Raw genomic sequence first — 20,463 nt, forward strand, 5'->3', positions numbered from 1 at the left:
GGGTTACAGCAGCCTTGGCACTCATTCAAGCAGACTGTATATGTAGTGTACGAGTGACAAGTCTAAAATGAGCTTCTAGACACAGTGACCATGACCGGGCAGCAGCTCCACTGCATCTGTAACATGGCAGACAGTGACCGCTACTTCCGGTTAGTCAATTAGGCAGAATGAGAGGTCTGCAGCCCGCACGGCTGAGCTGTGAAGGAAGAAGTTCTGCAATTGTACTGTCCATGAAGGTAAGTCTTTATTTTTTACTAGAAGTACTAAATAGAAATGACACCCTATGACATTATTTTTGGAATTGGTACATCTGGGACATATTGCAGTTTCACTTTTAGTTTTCATATAAAATATAACTTTCCCTGCAGAGGAGTGAAGCGTTTCCTAAAATAGAAATCTATAAGGGAATTGTTATGTAAGCAATATCTTCATATAGTCTAACCAGAGGTTAACATTCAATGCAGAAAATAATGACCCCAGTCCATTCAGCAGAATAAAACCTCAGCCCATTTACACCCGAAACCTAAAACAATTCTGCGATTTTTAACTTCTTGCGCAGTTTACCGTACATTATTGCAAACAAAACGATTCCTAGAACGGCGGTGATGAGAAGAGCGAACTCCACGTACAACGCGACCATCGCATCTGATGCAGCGATCTGCATTCCGAGAAAGGAGACGCTTTCAGATTCGGCATCGTCGGAGGGGTTTGTTGGGTGACCGGGCGTCTGGGTTGGGGTTGTTCCTGTGTAGGAAGAGATATATGCATTTAATCAAAATGGCGTGGCTTATTTTCCATATGTGCTTGCTGTAATCGAAACGCTTCAGTACCGGAAAGGTATCCTGACGATAAGCTGATTATGGGGGAGGGGATGTTAACCCTATATAGGACCCAGTGAAATGAATGAAACATCTGTATAGTATGCAGACGTAGCAGGTCTCTGCTTCCAAGAGGAGGTTACTCACCGTTTTTAAGATTTCTGCTAGCTGTCAGTGAATGGGAACATTCTTATTTACACCCAGAGGCTGAAAACCGGTGCAGACGTAAAACTTCTCACTGCTTAAAATTTGCTACAATTGTATCCAGTCTAGACATTCCCCTGTGGACTCTAGGCTGATAAATTTTACCTGCACTGATACATTGTAGCAAACTTTCAGGACAGTGAGAACTTGTCCTGTTGATGAATTTAGCTCACAGAGGACCGGATACAATTGTAGCAAACTCTCAGCTGTGAGAAGGATTAGGGTATGATCACACGGCCTATTTGCGGACGTAATTCGGGGTTTTACGCGTGGAATTACTCCCGAAAACACGGCTTGAAAGCGTTGGCAAACATCTGCCCATTGAAAGCAATGGGCTGATGTTTGTCTGTACACACGAGGCGTATATTTACGCGTCGCTGTCAAAAGACGGCGCGTAAATAAACGCCCGCGCCAAAGAAGTGTCATGTCACTTCTTCAGACGTAAATGGAGCCGTTTTCCATGGAATCCATGGAAAACCAGCTCCAGTTACGTCCGTAATGGACGCGGCGTTCAAGCGCCTGCACATGCCGTTACGGCTGAAATGACGAGGCTGTTTTCTCCTAGAAACAGCCCCGTAATTTCAGCCGTAACGGACGCTGCCGTGTGAACATACCCTTAGGTCTGTACAGGTTTTCTGCTTACGGTTGTAAGACTCTGGTCACACCTGGGCTATGGCTTCCGTTTATAACACAACCCATAACACTGCTGACTGACGCCATGCTGTCTGCTGAGGTTTCCATAGCAAGAATTTTAAATTCTTTCCGTCAAAAGTGACGGAAACGCTGAACACAGGTGTGAACAGAGTCCAAACCATGAATATTTTCATTCACTGACAGCAACCAAAGATCTACAAAATGATAAGGAATTTAAACATTATATTTGTAACCATATATATTATATTGACTCCAAGGACAGACATGACATATATCGTCACCCGCCATATGACCCATGGAGAGGGAGGGGCTTAGCTGAATTGGGCCCCACTTAACCCCTTCAGCAGTGTAAACCCGTTTGCAAAGAATGGAAGGGTCTGTCGGCCATGTCTTTTATTTGTAAAGGAGGGGGTGGTAAATGAGTGCCAGGCCATGAAGTCACAAGAAACTGGGACAATATCTAAATGGACCCTCCCCCAGTCAAAACAATCTACTTGCAATGATCTCACCTTCAGGGTCCGGCTGCAGACAGGGATGGGGGCCGTTTCTTGGGTCTGGGAATCCATTGCACTGAATGAGTTGCCTGTAATACTTGGTAGACTCTTTTGGGGTGCGAGTCAGATTGGCATCTGTGTAATTGGTGTAATACAAACCAAAGCGCTCAGCGTATCCTGCCGCCCACTCAAAATTATCCATGAGGCACCAAGCTGTGTAACCGCGGAGATCCACCCCATCGTATTTCACAGCTGTATAGCAAAAAATATATATATAGTCAGTAAAAGAACAACCCTACTGACCCCAATGTCACCGCCAGTTCTACAGTGTGAGGAGGCCAACAAACAACCCCCCATATCTCAGTTTCCTGGAACATTGTGAGTTGCTCCTGATTCTATAAGTTGGGCTTTTAAAGGGGTTGTGCAGGTTTAGAAAAACATGGCTGTTTTTTCTGTAAACAGCACCACACCTGTACAGAGGTTGTGTGTGGTATTGCAGCTCAACCCTATTCACTTGAATGAAGCTGAGCTGCAATACTGGACACAACTCATGAACAGGTGTGGCACTGTTTCTTGAAGAAAGCAGTCAGGTATTTCTAATCTTGGACAACCCCTTTTCAGGTTCACACGTTGTGTGGCGCATCAAAACCACGCGTTTTACCGCGTTTCTTCAACATGTTTCACCTGTACAAACTGTAAAATGTGCGCGGCTCACTATCGCAACATGTAACCTAGCTTCAGGTATGAACAGTTCTGCAATCCACTTTTGTTGTTGCTCCAATGTGTCTAAAAATGTAAAAGAAAATACTGCAACTAGAAAAATCCTACCGTTTTGTGTATGCAGCCACTATGCAGACTGTTACTCCATTCCTCTCTTCTACTGTCTATAGGCTAGAAAAAAGGGAGTAACAAATGACTCCACCCAGTGTTTATATGGTGTTTGTAATCATGGAGACTCTTTGATTTGCACAGATGCTGCATACATAAAACGGTATTATGATATTTTTAATAAGTTGCTTTTCTTTTTGAGTATTTTAGATTTAATGACGCAAAGAAGAAAAAGGTTGCAGATGTGAATACACTTTAATGTGGTCAGCTAGCAAATGTTCCTTCATTCAAGACCAATGGTTCTGTATCTGTTGCAAGACTACAACTACCAGCATGCCTTTAGTGATCACGGCATGCTGGGTGTTGTAGTTTGGCAATGGCAGTGGAGTCCCAGGTTGGCGACCCCTGTTCTACACCATTCATGTGCAGTATACTGACCAGGTCTACAACTGGCTGACACTGATTCCGGGGGCAGCTGCCGTTCTCTTACCTTTTAAAGCCTCATTGACGTACAGCTTGTAGTAATGTTCCCTCCACTTGTCGTTCAGATTCGTCCCCCGTTCAGAAATCCCATTCTCCGTGACATATATTGGAGGGTTGTTATATTCTTCTTTTATCCAGTTCAATATCCTCCGAAAGCCAAAAGGAGTCACTTTGAGCCATATGGAGCCCGATCCAAGCCAGCTGCGGTCAGTCAGTGATGCCACTCCCCTGCATCAAGTCAACGGTTCTATCAGTTCTTACATGCCCAGTGGCATCCATCTCCTATACACACACTGTGCCATTTTAACGGCTGTACCCTTATTTAACATGGGGCAGATTCATGCCACACCAAAGAAGTGACATCACTGTGATGACATCACATGACCAGAATTCATAATACCCAGTTCACACTTTGCATTTTGGTGCATTTTATTTTTATTTTTTAAAGGTAAAGCAGGAGTCAAAACTGCATCAAAATGCAAAGTGTGAATAGCCCTAAAAACCCTTAGGAACGGAGTCTATATTTACGTTTCGGATCGCTAGAATTTCTTTTGTTTTTTGCGTCGCCGCATTCAGAGAGCTATAACTTTATTTCTCGCCGATGCAGCCGTATGAGGGTTTTTTTGCAAAATAATTTGTATTTCTCATTTACATACATATAACATATTGATGTAACTTTTATAGACTTTTTTTTTTTTTTTTTTAGGGAGGAAATGGGGAAAAAAAAATCGGTAATTCTGGCATCATTTTTTTTTGTGTTTTAATTCTACGCCGTTCACCGTGCAGCATAAATAGCAGGTTACCTTTAGGGTATGTTCACACGCAGTGTTTTCAGACGTAATTCGGGCGTTTTACGGCCCCTAATACGCCTACAAACATCTGCCCATTGCTTTCAATGAGAATGACGATGTTCTGTTCCCACAAGCCTTTATTTTACGCGTTTCTGTCAAAATACCGCGCGTAAAATCACGGCTCGTCAAAAGAAGTGCAGGACACTTCTTGGGACGTTTTTGGAGCCGTTTTCCATTGAAAACCGCTCCAAAAACGGCCTTAAAAAACGCTGTGGCTTAAAAAACGTCTGAAAATCAGGAACTGTTTTCATATATTGTATACTATGTACTGGGAATTTGAAAAAACAATCTTTTGCGGGAAAAAATTTGAAGAAACTGCGATTCCTACATTGTTTTTTTGGTTTTCTTTTTTACGGCTTTCACCGTGCGGTAAAAACAAGAAATTAACTTTATTCTGCGGCTCAATATGATTACGTCGATACCAAATTTATATAGTTTTTTTATATTTTATTACTTCTAGAAAAAAAAATTGTTTTGTTTCACCACATTCTGAGAGCCATAAGTTTTTCTTTTTCCGTGGATGGAGCGGTGTGAGGGCTTATTTTTTGCGGGACGAGCTGTCGTTTTTATTGGTACCATTTTTTGGTACGTAAAACTTTTTGATCACATTTCATAAAGAAAAAATTGCGAGCTAAGGTGACCAAAAAACAGCGGTTTTGGGGTTTTCCATTTTTTTATGGCGTTCACTGTGCGCATTAAATAACACTGTATTGTATTAGTTCGGACTTTTACGGACTTTTAAACACCATTTAGTAGTCCCCCTACGGGACTTGAACCCCCGATCGTTAGATCCCTGGTACAATATACTGCAATATAGTATTGCAGTATATCGTGATTTTCACAGGCTTCTGTTAAGCCGTGCCAGAGTCACGGCTTAACTGAGGCAGACAAAAGGCAGACCTGGGGGGCCTTCATTAGGCCCCCGGGCTGCGATGACAACCACCGGCGCCCCCTGATCACGGTGTGGTGGCACCGATGAGCTGTCTGAGGGGGCCGCCCCCTCTCTATAACGCCTCAGATTCTGCGGTCGCGATTGACCGCAGCATTTGAGGGATTAAATGGCCAGAAACTGCACGATCGCTGTTCCCGGCCGTTAGTCTGGGCTGTCGGCTGTAAAACACAGCTGACACTTCCCTATGACACTTATTACGTACATGTGCGTGATAATGCGTCAAGGGGTTAATGAATTTTATTGGACTTCACAATGCGATCTGCTATTTGTTTGTATATTGCTTTCGTATACTCCATATAACTGCGAAACTGCATTAAAACTGCAAAACCACGACAATTCACTAAAACCACATGCATTTTTAGGCCGTGCTGTTCTCGGCCTCCCGTCCAAAACTGCACCTCAACTGCAACATCTGAAAACACCTTTTATAGGAGTGTAGCCATGGCAAGGGTGGGGGGGGGGGGCTAACCACCAAGATGACAGGGGTCGCTATTGCCCGCAGAATCTAAAAGGGTTAAAAGTCAGGGATCGGTGTTAATTACGAACATGGCCGTTGCAGTGGGATGCCGGTTGTATATTGCAGCCAGCACCTGCACCCATGCCATCCTCTGGACGTACCACTACGTCCATTTGCGGGAAGGAGTTAATTGAATGGCCACTCTTGAACACCATTTTGTTTTAATTCATCTTGATAGTTCTAAGATTCTGTGCTAATTTCTTAATAGATCTTTGTAGCAGTTGGAAGTTTTTACAATTCAGAGCTTCAAGTCACAGTCATACACCTAGTACTGTGATAATATTCTGTCTGCCTGCAGCCACCACTAGGGGGAGCTACTGCATCACAGTTTTTCATTCCTCTGACCTCCCGCACCGTTCCTCATTTGACTTGTTAGCTCCTACCTGTCTGCGTCGTAGGACTGCTGAGACTCCCGGAAGTTGAGGGGAGAGGCCAAGATTGTGGTGTAATGATTAAAGCCAAAATAGTCGTAAGTGCCCTTAATTCTTTTCTTCTCCTCTTCCGTGAATTCAGGAAGCCTGTAAAGTGTTAAAGAAAAAAATGATGCCTTGTTATAGATACAGCTTATATATGATTCTATTAATATGGCTAAAATAATAAATCACTAGATGATCTCAGGGGCCGCGGCTGTGGGGGGGGGGGCAGTGTCAGTTGATATAACAGCTTCTCTATTGACGAGATATATACGTACTGCATGTATATTGTTCTTCGAGCATCTTGTATAGATTTGACACATGTATATAAGCATTGCAACCATTTTGATATCTCTCAGACGCATCTCAAATCAAAAAAATGAAGCAACTTTGCTAATGTCTATCGTTTTGTGTCTACAGCTCTTAAACGTATCAATGCGTCTCCATGGTTGCATACTACAAACCAACCCTGTGTAGTCTGATCCTGCAGTCATGTGTAACTCCACTCCCTATGCCTCCTCATTTAGGGGCAGGTGGAGTGGAGTGGAGTCACCATACGCCATTCACAGGAGCTTTAAACACAAATGGTAAGAGATTTTTAATCAAGATACTTTACAAAGTTGCTGTTGGTTTTTTATTAATTTTTAGATGCATCAGAGACAAACACAGATAATACCTTGTTCTTGTCCCAGCACAGTCATTGACTGACGATGCTACCAGATCATCACCAAACCATAACCCTACTGAGAGGCGTAACCTAAAGCTCCTGAGCCGTAATGAAAAATCATTAACCTATCATGTGCCATTTATAATATTGATGTCTTCTATGTGGCCAAAATACCATACACAAAGCCCCGATACAACGGTTACCTCTGCACCCCCTATAACTATGCCCCTGACCCTACTGCATCCTCATCCTACATGGAAGGGCAGGGCCACCATCAGGGCAGTACTAGTGGTACTGCCATCAGGGGCACGGCCTCATGGCTGAAAAAAAGGGGCCTGTCTAACTGAATCTCATATCTATCTATCACTCTCTCTTTCTCATATCTATCTATCTATCTATCTATCTCATATCTATCTATCTATCTATCTATCTATCTATCTATCATATCCAAAAATAAAAAATGGCGACAGAACTCTGAATCTACTGAAGCTGCTGAATCTACTTACAATAGTGAGGTTCTTAGTGCACATTTTGATCAAATTGTGTGAGTCCACCTGCCACGACAAGGCGACCTCTATAAAGTGGGAACCTACGCTGCACATATCCTCAGAACTGGGACTAAGCCTACATATACCTGGGGATGGTAGGAACCAGCATTAAACAAATTAAAATTACCCAGGGCAGAATGGGAGGAGTGCAAGATCAACAATGGAGGCAGTCACTAACCCCACATACATGCCATACATAAGAGACAGCAAAATTTGATCAGCACATTCCATCAAAATGAAACAAAACGCGTATGCAGGTGTGAGAACCGCTAAGACAACAAACAATACAGTATTCAAAAATGGCGACAGCACACTGCGAACACTAATGCCACCTAAACACTATAAATCTATCCTATCTATCTATCTATCTATCTATCTATCTATCTATCTATCTATCTATCCATACCAATATATAAAACATTATAAACCAGCCCCATCCAGGCATTTTCGGGGTGTTTCTCTTACCGAGATTTCGTTAGTCCTTGTGCTAGACTCCTCTCCCGAACCCGTGACTTCATGATCTCATTGTAATCTCCGTTGTTGAAAATTGGATTTGCAAACCATCCACCATAAAACTAGACAGGCAAGCAAAAGAAGGAAATCAAATGCATATGGGGATAACGGCAGAGGATCGCACTATGCAAATAGTCTGGATTCTAAAAAGAAAACCTGTATACAGCTCCTATGCACACCTATGTGTCTCTCTGCTAACAGACTACAAATAAACTGGGTGTAGTCTAAGGCTATGTTCACACGGGGTCTTTTGCCGAGTTTTTTGACGCGGAAACCGCGTCGCAAAACTCGGCATAAACGGCCCGAGAACGCCTCCCATTGATTTCAATGGGAGGCGTCGGCGTCTTTTTCCCGCGAGCAGTAAAACTGCCTCGCGGGGAAAAGAAGCGACATGCCCTATCTTCGAGCGCTTCCGCCTCCGACCTCCCATTGACTTCAATGGGAGGCAGGAGAAAGCGTGTTTTCTGCCCGCGGCGCTCAATGGCCGCGGGCGAAAAACGGCGCGATCATTGCTATTCACACGGAGTATTTTGGGGGAGGAATATCTGCCTCAAAATTCCGTTTGGAGCTTTGAGGCAGATATTCCTCCCCCAAAATACTCCGTGTGAACATAGCCTAATGCTACAATCATGTGTTAATCTCTTCCATCTGGCCGTTTTCTACGGTCTAGATTAGCAAGAAGCAGAGGAATATTTTAATTGAGACTATTTGCAAAGTTGCATATTTTTTCTTTTAGATTTACGGGAGAAATAAAATAGTTTTAAAAGAGTATACAGCCTTTAAAGTGAACTAATGTAAAATTTACCATCTTTGGAATGTACATGTGTTTTCTTTTTTGCCATTTTTTAGTTTGTTATGTAGAAACTATCAGCAAGTAGGTAAAATGCTGCTGCCAACCCTTATTTTGCCTTTTCTTTTAATGGCCGTCTGACTTCTTAGGGTAGCTTAACTATTTGACAAATGAGTCGATGCTCATCGACAGATAAACAGACGGACAGATAAACAAGCAATCACATATTAAGTACAAAATACCACATAATAAGACTGACAAACCTGTAAAGAGCAGCTACCCTGCTTGTTGATGGTTTCCTTTTTTTTCTACAATGCACAGTAGCGTTTTTAACCTGGAGCTTATTTTTTTTAATGAAATATGTATAGAATGCTGTTCAGCATACTACAAATATATGGCAATCCTACTTTTATTATCTCCAATCCGAATCATACCATCATATATCTCCGAGCTGCCTCTACATCTTCCTGTTTGTAGGGGTTTCTTGGTTCAGCCCAGTCCGAGTTAATGGTTATGGAAATTAGGCCTTTTTGTTGTGCTCTATAGGTACTGTTGTAGAGGTGCCAGGCCTCAGTGTGTGCCTTAATGAGATTATGTCCAACTTCGTAGGGTCCGCACCCAGGCCTATCAAAAATTCCTTTAAGGAATAATAATGAAAATTAAATATCTTACGTAGTAGTAATAGCTCAGCATTTAAAAAATGACCATGTGTCCCTTAAATAAAACAACCATAATGATCTGAAGGACTTCTAACACCTTTGATCTATAGGAGTCAAAGGGGTTCTCGGCTTTGTACAATCTGTTTTGTTAGCAGGGACCCACAATGATAAACTGATCACATGTCCCGATGCTAGGACCCACAACGATCAACTGTAAACTGGCCGCAAGAGTTATTTTTCCCTGCAGCGCCACCACAGGAGACGTAAAGCATTACACAGAGGCCATCAGAATCAATGGGCTGCTTGTATAATGAATGGACGTGGTGGGTCCTCCAGAGTAGCGGATGCTCTTTGTAGCCAATGTCTCATTTGGCTAAGAGATAAGGTTCTTGTACGGAGAACCCCGCTCTATTAGTTTGGAATTTCTTAAAGCATTTATAAATGTTTTTCTTAACTAGACATCCCCTTCAACCACAACATTAAAATATAATGTTATTGTTAAAGAAGACCTCCAGCGGAAACACAACTTTCCATGTCTGCACCCCCCACCTCTACTCTTCTTTTATATATACTGTACTTACTTTTTGAACTGCTGCCTTGTCTGCTTTATTAAAAAAAGCTTCCACCTTGATTCTTAGATTTCCCCAGCTTTCTCTTCTTCTCTGCTTTGCTATCAATCCCATGATGCTTCAGCACAGCATCACATGATCAGCTAAATACAATACAATTTCTGCATGCTGGTGGACACTGTGATTATCATTCTCTCTATAGTCTCCTAAATAAGCTGAGAAACCATAAGTATACGGACAGGGAGGCTGCACTACATTCTTCTACATTATACCTGTGTGACAGGAACCTGTCTAAGTATCAGTGGTAACCGATGATAGTAGTTTCTGTTTGACATCCAATGTGTAAATACTATATTCAGGACCTCTTCCCCCCCCCCCCCCCCCCCCCCATGAGCCGAGGCTTGAGCTGCCACTGCTGCACTGGAAATGTCTTCCCTCATCCAAGATCAGTCGATCACCTTAAATCGACCGACTGTTATCGCGAGAGGAAGCTGCGGGTAAGACGTAGGACTATATGGCATCCATTCAAATGAGTGGGCAACATTATAATACACGGTCTTGCCCAGTCAGACGGAGCACTGGCTAATAGAGAGGGGACCCAAGTGGTGGACCACCCTCCATGACTTTTATAGAGGCATATGGACTAGGGCTCTCCAGTTTGGAGAGCTCCTCTTATCATAGGGCAGTGTGCAGATCCATCAATAAATACTAATGGCTACGGGAAATCTAATTTGCATTTGTGTCTGGAATCATTTCTAGGCATGGATTACCCCTAAAACCAATTTAGTAGATGGTATTATATGGAGGAGCTACACGCTCCCTTGTGTTGCTGTTTTTGGAGAGAATGGTGATTTTTAAGATCAGCATACCAGTGCATCTTTTAGGTAATGATCATATTTTAACTCCGTTTTGGCATTTTTCACACTGGTCTTACCTGGAGCTGCTGTTCCATAGCCGTGCCCCAAATTGGCAATGATGTACGGCTCATTCAGAGTGATCCAGAACTTCACCCGATCACCCAGTCTTTGGAAGAGAAGGTCAGCGTAATCCTTAAACCTTGCCACTATTGTCTCATTCTCCCAACCTCCAACATCTTGTAAGGCCTGAGGAAGATCCCAGTGATATAGCGTCGCCTATGCAAAACAAAACACAATGGGGGAGATTTACTAAGCTAAATGCACCAAAATTCTGGCTCAATTTGGCGCAGAGACTGGCGTACATGCCTTGCCTTGCGTCAGATTTATTGTGTCTTTTAGACACTTTTTGTGCCTCACGCGTTTTGAAAAGTGTATAGAAAAGGGGGCACGGCTTACAATGGAAAATATTGGTCTAAACTAAATCAACCAAGAGGAAGAGAAAAGTGTCTAACATGTCTAGCAAGATGAGCCAAAACTATCATACGGCATGCACCACTGTGATAAATATGCTGCATCTTCTGCCTGCCTGGTCTAAGATTGAGACTGTAATAATCAGGTTAAAGCGACCCTCTAGTCCCCACAAAAAAATAAACTAGCTAAGGCCTTATTCACACGGACATGTCCGTTTTGCACGCGCAAATAACGCTGTGTTTTGCGTGCGCAAAAATTCAGTGTGGCATCGGTATATGGTGCGTGGCTGCGTGATTTTCGCGCAGCCGGCATCATTCTGACACTCTGTTTTTATGTTTACAAACATAAAAGAAAGGAGGTGCTTTTCTGTTTTCATTCATTAATTTTAACCCCTTAAGGACACAGACAATTTTGGCCTTGAGGACAGAGCAATTTTTTTTACATTTCCCTCTTTGCATCCCGACGCTCATAACTCTTTTATTTTTTGTACGACGTAGTTGTATGAGACTTTGTTTTTTGCGTGACGAGTTGAACTTTATGTACGTACCATTTTTTGGTACAAATACATTATCGTTTAATTTCTATAAATTTTTAATTAGATTAAAATGCAGAAAAAAAAGCAGTTGCGCAGCAGTTTTAATAATTTTTTTTTTACACCATACACCGATCATCATAAATAATGTTATACATTTGTTGTACAGGTTGTTACGGTCGTGGTGATACCAAATATGTTATATTGATTTATTATAAAAAAATGTGTGTTTCTGTGTATTTTATTTAGTTTTTATTTATTTATTTACCATTATTTTTTTTTTACATTCATTTAACTTTTTTTTTTAATCCCATAAAGGGATTTATCATTTTTATTTTTATTTTGTAACTGTAATGTACTGGCATAGATCTATATGCCAGTACATTAGCCTGTTACTGATCGTACACAGGCAGTTGTTAGGGCATACCTCAGTATGCCCTAACAACAGGAAATATGTTCAGACAGCCCTGGGGTCCTTCACTGGACCCTGGGCTGTCTGGCCATACAAGTTATGGGCTTTGATCGCGTCACAGTTATCTTCTGTGACGCGATCAATGTGCAGTCCCCTCTCTTTGAACGCCGCGATCAGCTGTCATCGCGGCGTTCAAAGGGTTAACAGCGGAAAGAAGATGTTTCTCTCCTCTCCGCTGCCAGAGCGGGGCCGTGGCTGTTTATTACAGCCGTTGCCCCGCTCTCGACCGCGCGCACAGACGCGCGCAGGGACGGCTGTCACACAGGACGAGTATGCTCGTCCTAATGCGCGAAGTGCTCGCCACTCAGGACGAGCATACTCGTCCTGTGTCGGCAACCAGTTAATACTGTAGCGCGAATCACGTGCGGCACCCGGAAGTGCTTCTGTATACCAAGCGCGATTTGTACGCACCCATTGACTTCAATGGGTGCATGCTGCTTGAAACACGGGCAAGTATTGGGCATTTATAGGAGTTTTACGCAGCGGACACACGCTGCGTGAAAATCACGACCTGTCAGAACGGCCCCATTGACTTACATAAGTCCGTGCGGCGCGCGTGAATTCCATGCGCGTAGCACGGACGGAATACACGTTCGTCTGAGTAAGGCCTAACTGCTGATTGTGGATGGAGGATGAACCACTGGTCTCCGCACACTTTGTGCAGGCTGCTCACACCCACTGTCTGCTCCACCTGTTGTATCTACTCCAAAAGCGAGCAAGCATGGAGCCTTCCTGTGTGAACACGACCCAGCAGTGTCTTGTGCGGACTCCGACTTCCTTCGCCTGCTCCGTTACTCTACACCTGTTTTTTTCTGTTGTGCTATGTTTATTGTATATTCTTGTAAATACAAAGGCAGTTGTTAATGAGAGGCACACATTAGTCGACTGCGCTATTGATTCCGTCAAAAAAAAACGAAACCCGCCACAATGGTGACAAACGGAAACCATTAGCAATGTTTCCGTCACCATTGATATCAATGGTGATGCAAACGGAAGCTAAGGTTTCCGTTTGACTTTCCGTTGAGGGGTTCCACGACGGAAACCTCAGACGGAACCCCTCAACGGAAAGCCAACGCTGATGTGAACAGGCCCTTAGTATGCGCTATCAAATGGCAATACTAAAGACCGCCCAGCAGTCCTCCAAGGGACCCTGGACTGTCTGCCCAAACAAGGTATTGTTGGCGATCGGATCACAGGACACGCCTGTGACGCTTACAAAGGGTGCACCTCCCCATTATTTTTCCTCATGTAGTAATCGCGGCACGCATGGTGTTAAACGGCGGAAATCAGAGGTTTCTTTGATCTCCACCATTGCATTGGGATTGCAGCAATGATTGACCTGGTTAAGGATTTATATTTACCAGTGATGTATTTTAGGTTATAACTGATACCTTTATACCACTATTATTACCTGAGGCTTGATATTTGCAGCCAAGAGAGCGTCAACCAGTTTGCTGTAGTAGTTGAGTCCGGCTTCATTCACATATCTTTGCGTTCCATCGGGGAGAACCCGTGGCCATGAGATAGAAAACCGGTAGTGTGTGACTTTAAGGTTTCTGAGCAGCTCCACGTCCTCGTCCATTCGGTTGTAGCTGTCACAGGCCACATCACCATTTTCATCGTTCGCGATTCTAGATAGCGAATGTGTATACTTATCCCAGATACTCAGGCCTTTTTCATCAGCTCTCCACGCTCCTTCAATCTAAAGACCAAGAATTAACGCGGTCATTATCTCATTCACTGCAAAAAGTTCTACGACTTTCTAATATTCTAGGTGTCTAAATTCCCCTCAGCTTTCACGAGCTCTACTTGCTGTCAATGAATGAAAAATGTATGTTTATGGAAATGAACACTCCAGGAAAAAAAATCTGATTCGCTGTGTTATACATAAGGCATGGCGGTGTATGAATCAGGATTTCAAAGATCATGAAAATTTCTGTCATACACCACCCCCTCAGGCCCAGCACTAGGCATAACACCGTCATACCTCCCAACAGTTTCATCTTCATTTGTGGGACACTTTTTTAAGCCACACCTGCAAAACATCTTTGGAACGCCTACGTTTACGTAAATTTACAGAAGCGCCACCCACTTTGTGATCTGTTGGAAAAACTGGACGGTTGGTGGTATGCACAGTATATAATTTTCCCTGGTTGAAAATATGATCTTGACAAGTTTTCAGCCTCTGAATGTGAACAAAAATGTTTACATTCACTGAGGGAAAGTAGAGGTTTTGAAAAAGGTGAAGAATTGAAACACCAAGTATATTTGTTTTGAAAGTTGTTTTCCTAAACAAGACATTAAAAAGGTTCTCCATCTGAATGTATTTTTATAATAAGCTGATCATTAAAACTATTCGAACCAGGTGGTAGTATGGCGTTACCGTTATCAAGCTGCTCATTCCCTTATTTGGTAACAGAATGGTTGCTATGGATACATTGCCTAACAACCAGTCTGTCACAGATTACTTCAAAGCAAGCTTTGAACTGAGAGCAAAGAAGGCTTAGCAGTACTTAAAGTGGTTCTCCCTTCGGGACAGTAGGGCATATGGACATCATAGAGTGGTGCTCAGAACCCCCTCTATTTGCCATAAAGGAGAGCCACTGCCAAGATCTTGCTCTGGTTGCCTGCTTAAAGAAGGGCCCTTTTACACGGGTCAATGATCGGGCAAACGAGCAGTCATATGAACGCTTGTTCCCTGATCATTGCCCTGTGTAAACAAGGCAACAATCAGCCGACAAACGAGCAAATGCTCGATCATCGGCTCATCGTATAGTTTATGCCAGGGGCGTAGCTAGGGGGGCAGGCGGGGCATGTGCCCGGTCGCAACTAGGTGGTAGGGAAGGGGGGGCACCGCAGAGCAGCTGATCGCTGCTGATAGGCGCCCTGTATGTCGGACACCTGCAGCAGTGATCAGCTTTAGGAAGAGCCAGGAGATCATACAGCGGCGTTCTGACTGGGGATTGTGACGGCCAGGGAGTGGACCAGTCCAGTCACCTGACCTGTCATCTGACCTCACGGAAGTCAGATGACTGGACTGGTCCACTCCCGGGCTGTCACCAGGGTCGGCCTTAGGGGTGTGCGAGGGCACAGGGCGCTGCACTCTCCCAGCATGTAGGGGGCGCCACTGGACTCTGTCTCTATTCTGTGCTCTGCTGTTACACACACGGAGTAAATAACAGCTGAAGAGCAGAGGAGGAAGCTCCGCCCACAGCCCATCCTGCAATAAGCCGGTGATCCTGTTAGCAAGGAGACATGGTGAGTGTCTGTGTGTGTATACAGTATGTGTCTCTGTGTTTGTATGTGTATATGTTACTGTGTGTGTGTGTGTGTGTGTGTGTTTGTGTGTCTGTCTCTTTGTAAAAGTGTGTTCAATATTAAAGTAGAACAGATAAAATGCAGATATCTGTGCTGCCTCCTATATATCCTGCTGCCCCTATATACCCTGCTGCCCCTATATACCCTGCTGCCCCCTATACACCCTGCTGCCCCCTATACACCTTGCTGCCCCCTATACGCCCTGCTCCCCCCTATATACCCTGCTGCCCCCTCTATACCCTGCTGCCCCTTATATACCCTGCTGCCCTTATATATATGCCTCTGTGTGTGTGTTTATATGTGTCTGTGGGTATAGTTATCATCTACTACATTATCTGTACTCAGAGAGTTATCACTGAGTTATCTGTGGCGTTACATAGGACTGCATGTGAAATCTACTACATTATCTGTACTGGGTATATATGTGCCTGTGTGGATATATATGGGTCTGTTTGTGAATGTGTCTTTTTGCTTGTATATATGTGCCTTTTATGTATTTGTCCCTGTCTGTGTATTTATCTGCCGGTATGTGTGTACAGTATGTGTATGTATGTCTATATATTTACCTGTATGTATATATTCCAGAATAGCAACGGAAAAGAGGGTTTTGGATCCAGCGTAGATTAGTGGAATAAAACGGAAGAATATTCCAAGTTTAATGAAATTCATAGATTAAAAAGAAAAAAGCCAGGATGGATGATTGGGAGTGTGCAATCCTGGTAGTGTGAGGGAAAACAAATCAATTATAGATGAAGCCTACGCGTTTCAAACGCTACACGCGTCCTTAGTCATGGCTGAAGCTGACCTTCTGGTTTGTTTGACTGGGATATATATCCCTGTTTGCAGGTGTTGCAAATAAGTTTGATTGCCTTTCCCCTGAATCTCTGTATTGTAGCGTAATGTTATTGGATTCATGTTTCATTTTTAACAACTATATCACACATATGGATTAAGGATAAGCCATGCTATTGGAGCTAATTTAGTTGGTTTATTAATGGAAACATAGTATATCATGGCTTTGTTTCAAAATAGTACGGATTTATTTGACTCTGAGTTATCGAGGGACATGACTTCCGGTTCACTATGTGATTATTTATGTTTGCGTTCCACAGTGCCTAGTAACCCTGGAACGCAATCCGGAAACGTAATAGTGGCTGGAAGCAGATGTCGAGTCGGAAGGTAAATTGAATAGGTAGATGTGAAAAGGGAAGAATATAGCTTAACATCTGTACTAGTTGACTATAGCAATAGTGTTAAAGTGTGATATAATAGTATGTTTAAAACTAGTGTATTTGAATGTAAAAATGTTTATTTGTGTGTACAGCATTACATTGGTTTCATCTATATACCATATGATATACATACGTTACAACCACTACATATTTTTCCACATGATAATATATTTCATTATGTACTCACACAAAACATACGATACATAATGGTTACCTCATAAGAATATAACTAATTATAATATTATTCGTTTTGTCATTGGTTAATTCAAATATTCAGTCTACCAATTTTTCATGTCCAGGTCCGTACTACCAATTTTAATAATGTATCGTGCATGTTATAGATTTCTTGCATCCTTACATTTTTTAAACAAATCACTAAACCCATTATATATACCACTGTGCATATATAACCCGTTCTTCTTTTTTCCCCTATAAAAACTATAAATTCCTAGATAGCTTCTACCTTTTACATGGTATCTATAATCATCTACTGACCTTCCAAACAACAAAAAAAGATATTCTGGTTAAACTATCATGACTAAATTGAGATTGTTAACCCAAAAATGATACCTAATACGCCTCTAGCTCATCCCCTAAAAATGAATATTCACACAAATAAACATTTTTACATTCAAATACACTAGTTTTAAACATACTATTATATCACACTTTAACACTATTGCTATAGTCAACTAGTACAGATGTTAAGCTATATTCTTCCCTTTTCACATCTACCTATTCAATTTACCTTCCGACTCGACATCTGCTTCCAGCCACTATTACGTTTCCGGATTGCGTTCCAGGGTTACTAGGCACTGTGGAACGCAAACATAAATAATCACATAGTGAACCGGAAGTCATGTCCCTCGATAACTCAGAGTCAAATAAATCCGTACTATTTTGAAACAAAGCCATGATATACTATGTTTCCATTAATAAACCAACTAAATTAGCTCCAATAGCATGGCTTATCCTTAATCCATATGTGTGATATAGTTGTTAAAAATGAAACATGAATCCAATAACATTACGCTACAATACAGAGATTCAGGGGAAAGGCAATCAAACTTATTTGCAACACCTGCAAACAGGGATATATATCCCAGTCAAACAAACCAGAAGGTCAGCTTCAGCCATGACTAAGGACGCGTGTAGCGTTTGAAACGCGTAGGCTTCATCTATAATTGATTTGTTTTCCCTCACACTACCAGGATTGCACACTCCCAATCATCCATCCTGGCTTTTTTCTTTTTAATCTATGAATTTCATTAAACTTGGAATATTCTTCCGTTTTATTCCACTAATCTACGCTGGATCCAAAACCCTCTTTTCCGTTGCTATTTACCTATCGTGTGCCGACACGAGGACCCGTGCGAGATGATCTAAACTATACATTTAAGGTGAGCTGGAGGTCTCTTTCTATATATTTGTCTATATATTCCAGAATGTGTGTGTGTGTGTATGTATGTCTATATATTTACCTGTATGTATATATTCCAGATGTGTGTATGTATATTTGCCTGTATGTCTAAGTATCTGTCTTTATGTATGTACAGTATATATGTTCCAGTATGTGCGTGTCTATATATGTGGTTAATTTTTGGTTTGTGTAGGGGGCGGCAATAGAGAGTCCCGCACAGGGCGCCATCCAACCTAAGGCCGGCCCTGGCTGTCACCGCCCCTAGTCAGAAGGAACTCCACCGCTGCCTGCGCCGCATGACCACCTCGGGTCCACCGGTAAGTCCTGTCAGGCAGAGCGGAAAGTGATAGTTTACAGTGTGGCGCTATTTAAAAGGGGGGGGGGGGAATGTGGCGCTATTTACAAGGAGGGCTGTGCGTGGCAATATCTACAAGGGGGGTCTGTGTGGCGCTATTTACAAGGCGGATGTGTGTGGGGCTATCTACAGGGGGGATGTGTGGCGTTATCTACAAGGGGGGCTGTGTGGAGTTATGTACAAGGGGGGCTTTGTGGCGCTATCTACAAGGGAGGCTGTCTGGCACTATCTACAAGGGGGCTCTGTTGCGCTATCTACAACGGTTGCTGTGTGGCGTTAACTACAAGGGGGGCTGTGTGGCGCTATCTACAAGGGGCTGTGTGTGGCCTCTTTCATTTATTTTATTTTCATCTATTTTTATGTTAACTACGTTATATAATTATATCGCTTGTAAAATGTAGAAATGCTTTTATGCTCGAGTTACATTAAAAAAATTGTGAAAACAAATTACACCTCATTGATTAGTAGGGAAAGCAAACATGGCGAGGGGGAAGGAGATGTGGGGAAATAAGTTGGGGGGGGGGGGGGGGTGACAATCTAAATCTTTGCCCCGGGTGCAGAAGAACCTAGGTTTTTGGGCAATTGCTCAGTTTGTCACCAGGCCCAATAAACGTCTCTATCCTTAGCAATTAACTAAAAGGAATGTATCATCTATATATATATATTTATTTTTTTTACTAATTAAAACCACATAGTGAAACAATCTTTTTTTCTAATCTTTTTTTTTTTTTGGTCTAGATTTGTTTATTCTATTTTCTGTACATGACTATGGGGGCAGCCATCTCACCTGAGCTGCTGTTAACAGCATTTAGAGTTATGCTTTATAACAGCCACATGGACCATAGGAAACAATAGTCTGGTGCTGACCCATTGACTTCTATGGGAGGTCATTGTGCAGGAAGGGGGAGGTGGAGCTGTTTCCATCACCTATTGTGAATGCTGGATCCTGTTATCTAAATATAGGTGTAACCTGTGTAATCCTACATGTGATGATAATGAGATGTCTGCAGAGAAGTGATCTCTACAGAACAGGAAGGGTCTGTCTATTATGAATAGTGGTGTTACCGGTCAGTGTAATCCTGCCTGTGATGATAATGAGATGACTCCTGAGAAGTGATCTCTACAGAACAGGAAGGGTCAGTCTATTGTGAGGCTCAGTGGCCAGAGTGAGAATTGCAAGATTTTAGGATTATTTTTTAATATACATAAAGACATGGAAAATAAAAACAATCAACAAAAGTTCTTAAAAAAATGATTTAAACAATAGGATACATTACCTTTAAACTACACTTTTCTCTTTATTGTATTGTCCTATCATAAGATTTTTGTAGATATGCAAACAGGTGGAGAACCTCTTTAATATATAGGGGTGCATAGCTTAAATGAAGGGAAAAGTTTGTGGGTTGTCTAACCTGATAAGCTGCAGATGCCACGCTCCATGCAAAGTCAGGACGGAACTCTCCATATAAAAACTCATCCTCTTTCTGTAACGGGATACCATTGTTGGCTATAACCTCCGAGTAGTACATGGCCGATCGTTTTGCAGTCCTTGGACGGTTAGGATTTGTGAAATCCACATGGTGGAGACCAAAACGCACACTGTATCCCAAGTTCCATTCAAAGTTGTCCATGAGGGACCAGGCTGTGTAACCTTTAAGATTTACCCCGTCTAGACTGTAAGCTGAAGCGAGGAAACAAATGCACAGGTCACTACCACCCACAGGCCCAGCAAACTCCTCTCCTGACTTGCTCTGTGCTACCATGAACATTTGTTTGTATACAGATCCAAACCCATAAAAACATCCTATTTACTTTACAGATTGACCAGGTTCTAATACACAAAGGA

General features: G+C 42.5%; 1 protein-coding gene across 1 annotated transcript in view; it reads right to left on the reverse strand.

The window, feature by feature from the left end:
- Positions 1-484: 484 nt before the first annotated feature.
- The window catches only part of LOC142655282 (lactase/phlorizin hydrolase-like), a 34,360-nt gene continuing 14,381 nt past the window's right edge, over positions 485-20,463 (reverse strand). The window contains exons 9-17 of the mRNA XM_075829226.1: positions 20,030-20,298; positions 13,704-13,994; positions 10,895-11,093; positions 9,167-9,369; positions 7,895-8,004; positions 6,185-6,319; positions 3,489-3,709; positions 2,186-2,422; positions 485-744 (exon numbers count right to left, since the gene is read on the reverse strand). Of these exons, the coding sequence (XP_075685341.1) occupies positions 524-744; positions 2,186-2,422; positions 3,489-3,709; positions 6,185-6,319; positions 7,895-8,004; positions 9,167-9,369; positions 10,895-11,093; positions 13,704-13,994; positions 20,030-20,298 (1,886 nt within the window). The 3' untranslated portion in view covers positions 485-523. The remainder of the gene's footprint in view (positions 745-2,185; positions 2,423-3,488; positions 3,710-6,184; positions 6,320-7,894; positions 8,005-9,166; positions 9,370-10,894; positions 11,094-13,703; positions 13,995-20,029; positions 20,299-20,463) is intronic.

Source organism: Rhinoderma darwinii, chromosome 6 (genome assembly GCF_050947455.1).
Source record: "Rhinoderma darwinii isolate aRhiDar2 chromosome 6, aRhiDar2.hap1, whole genome shotgun sequence".
NCBI classification, from domain to species: Eukaryota; Metazoa; Chordata; class Amphibia; order Anura; family Rhinodermatidae; genus Rhinoderma; species Rhinoderma darwinii.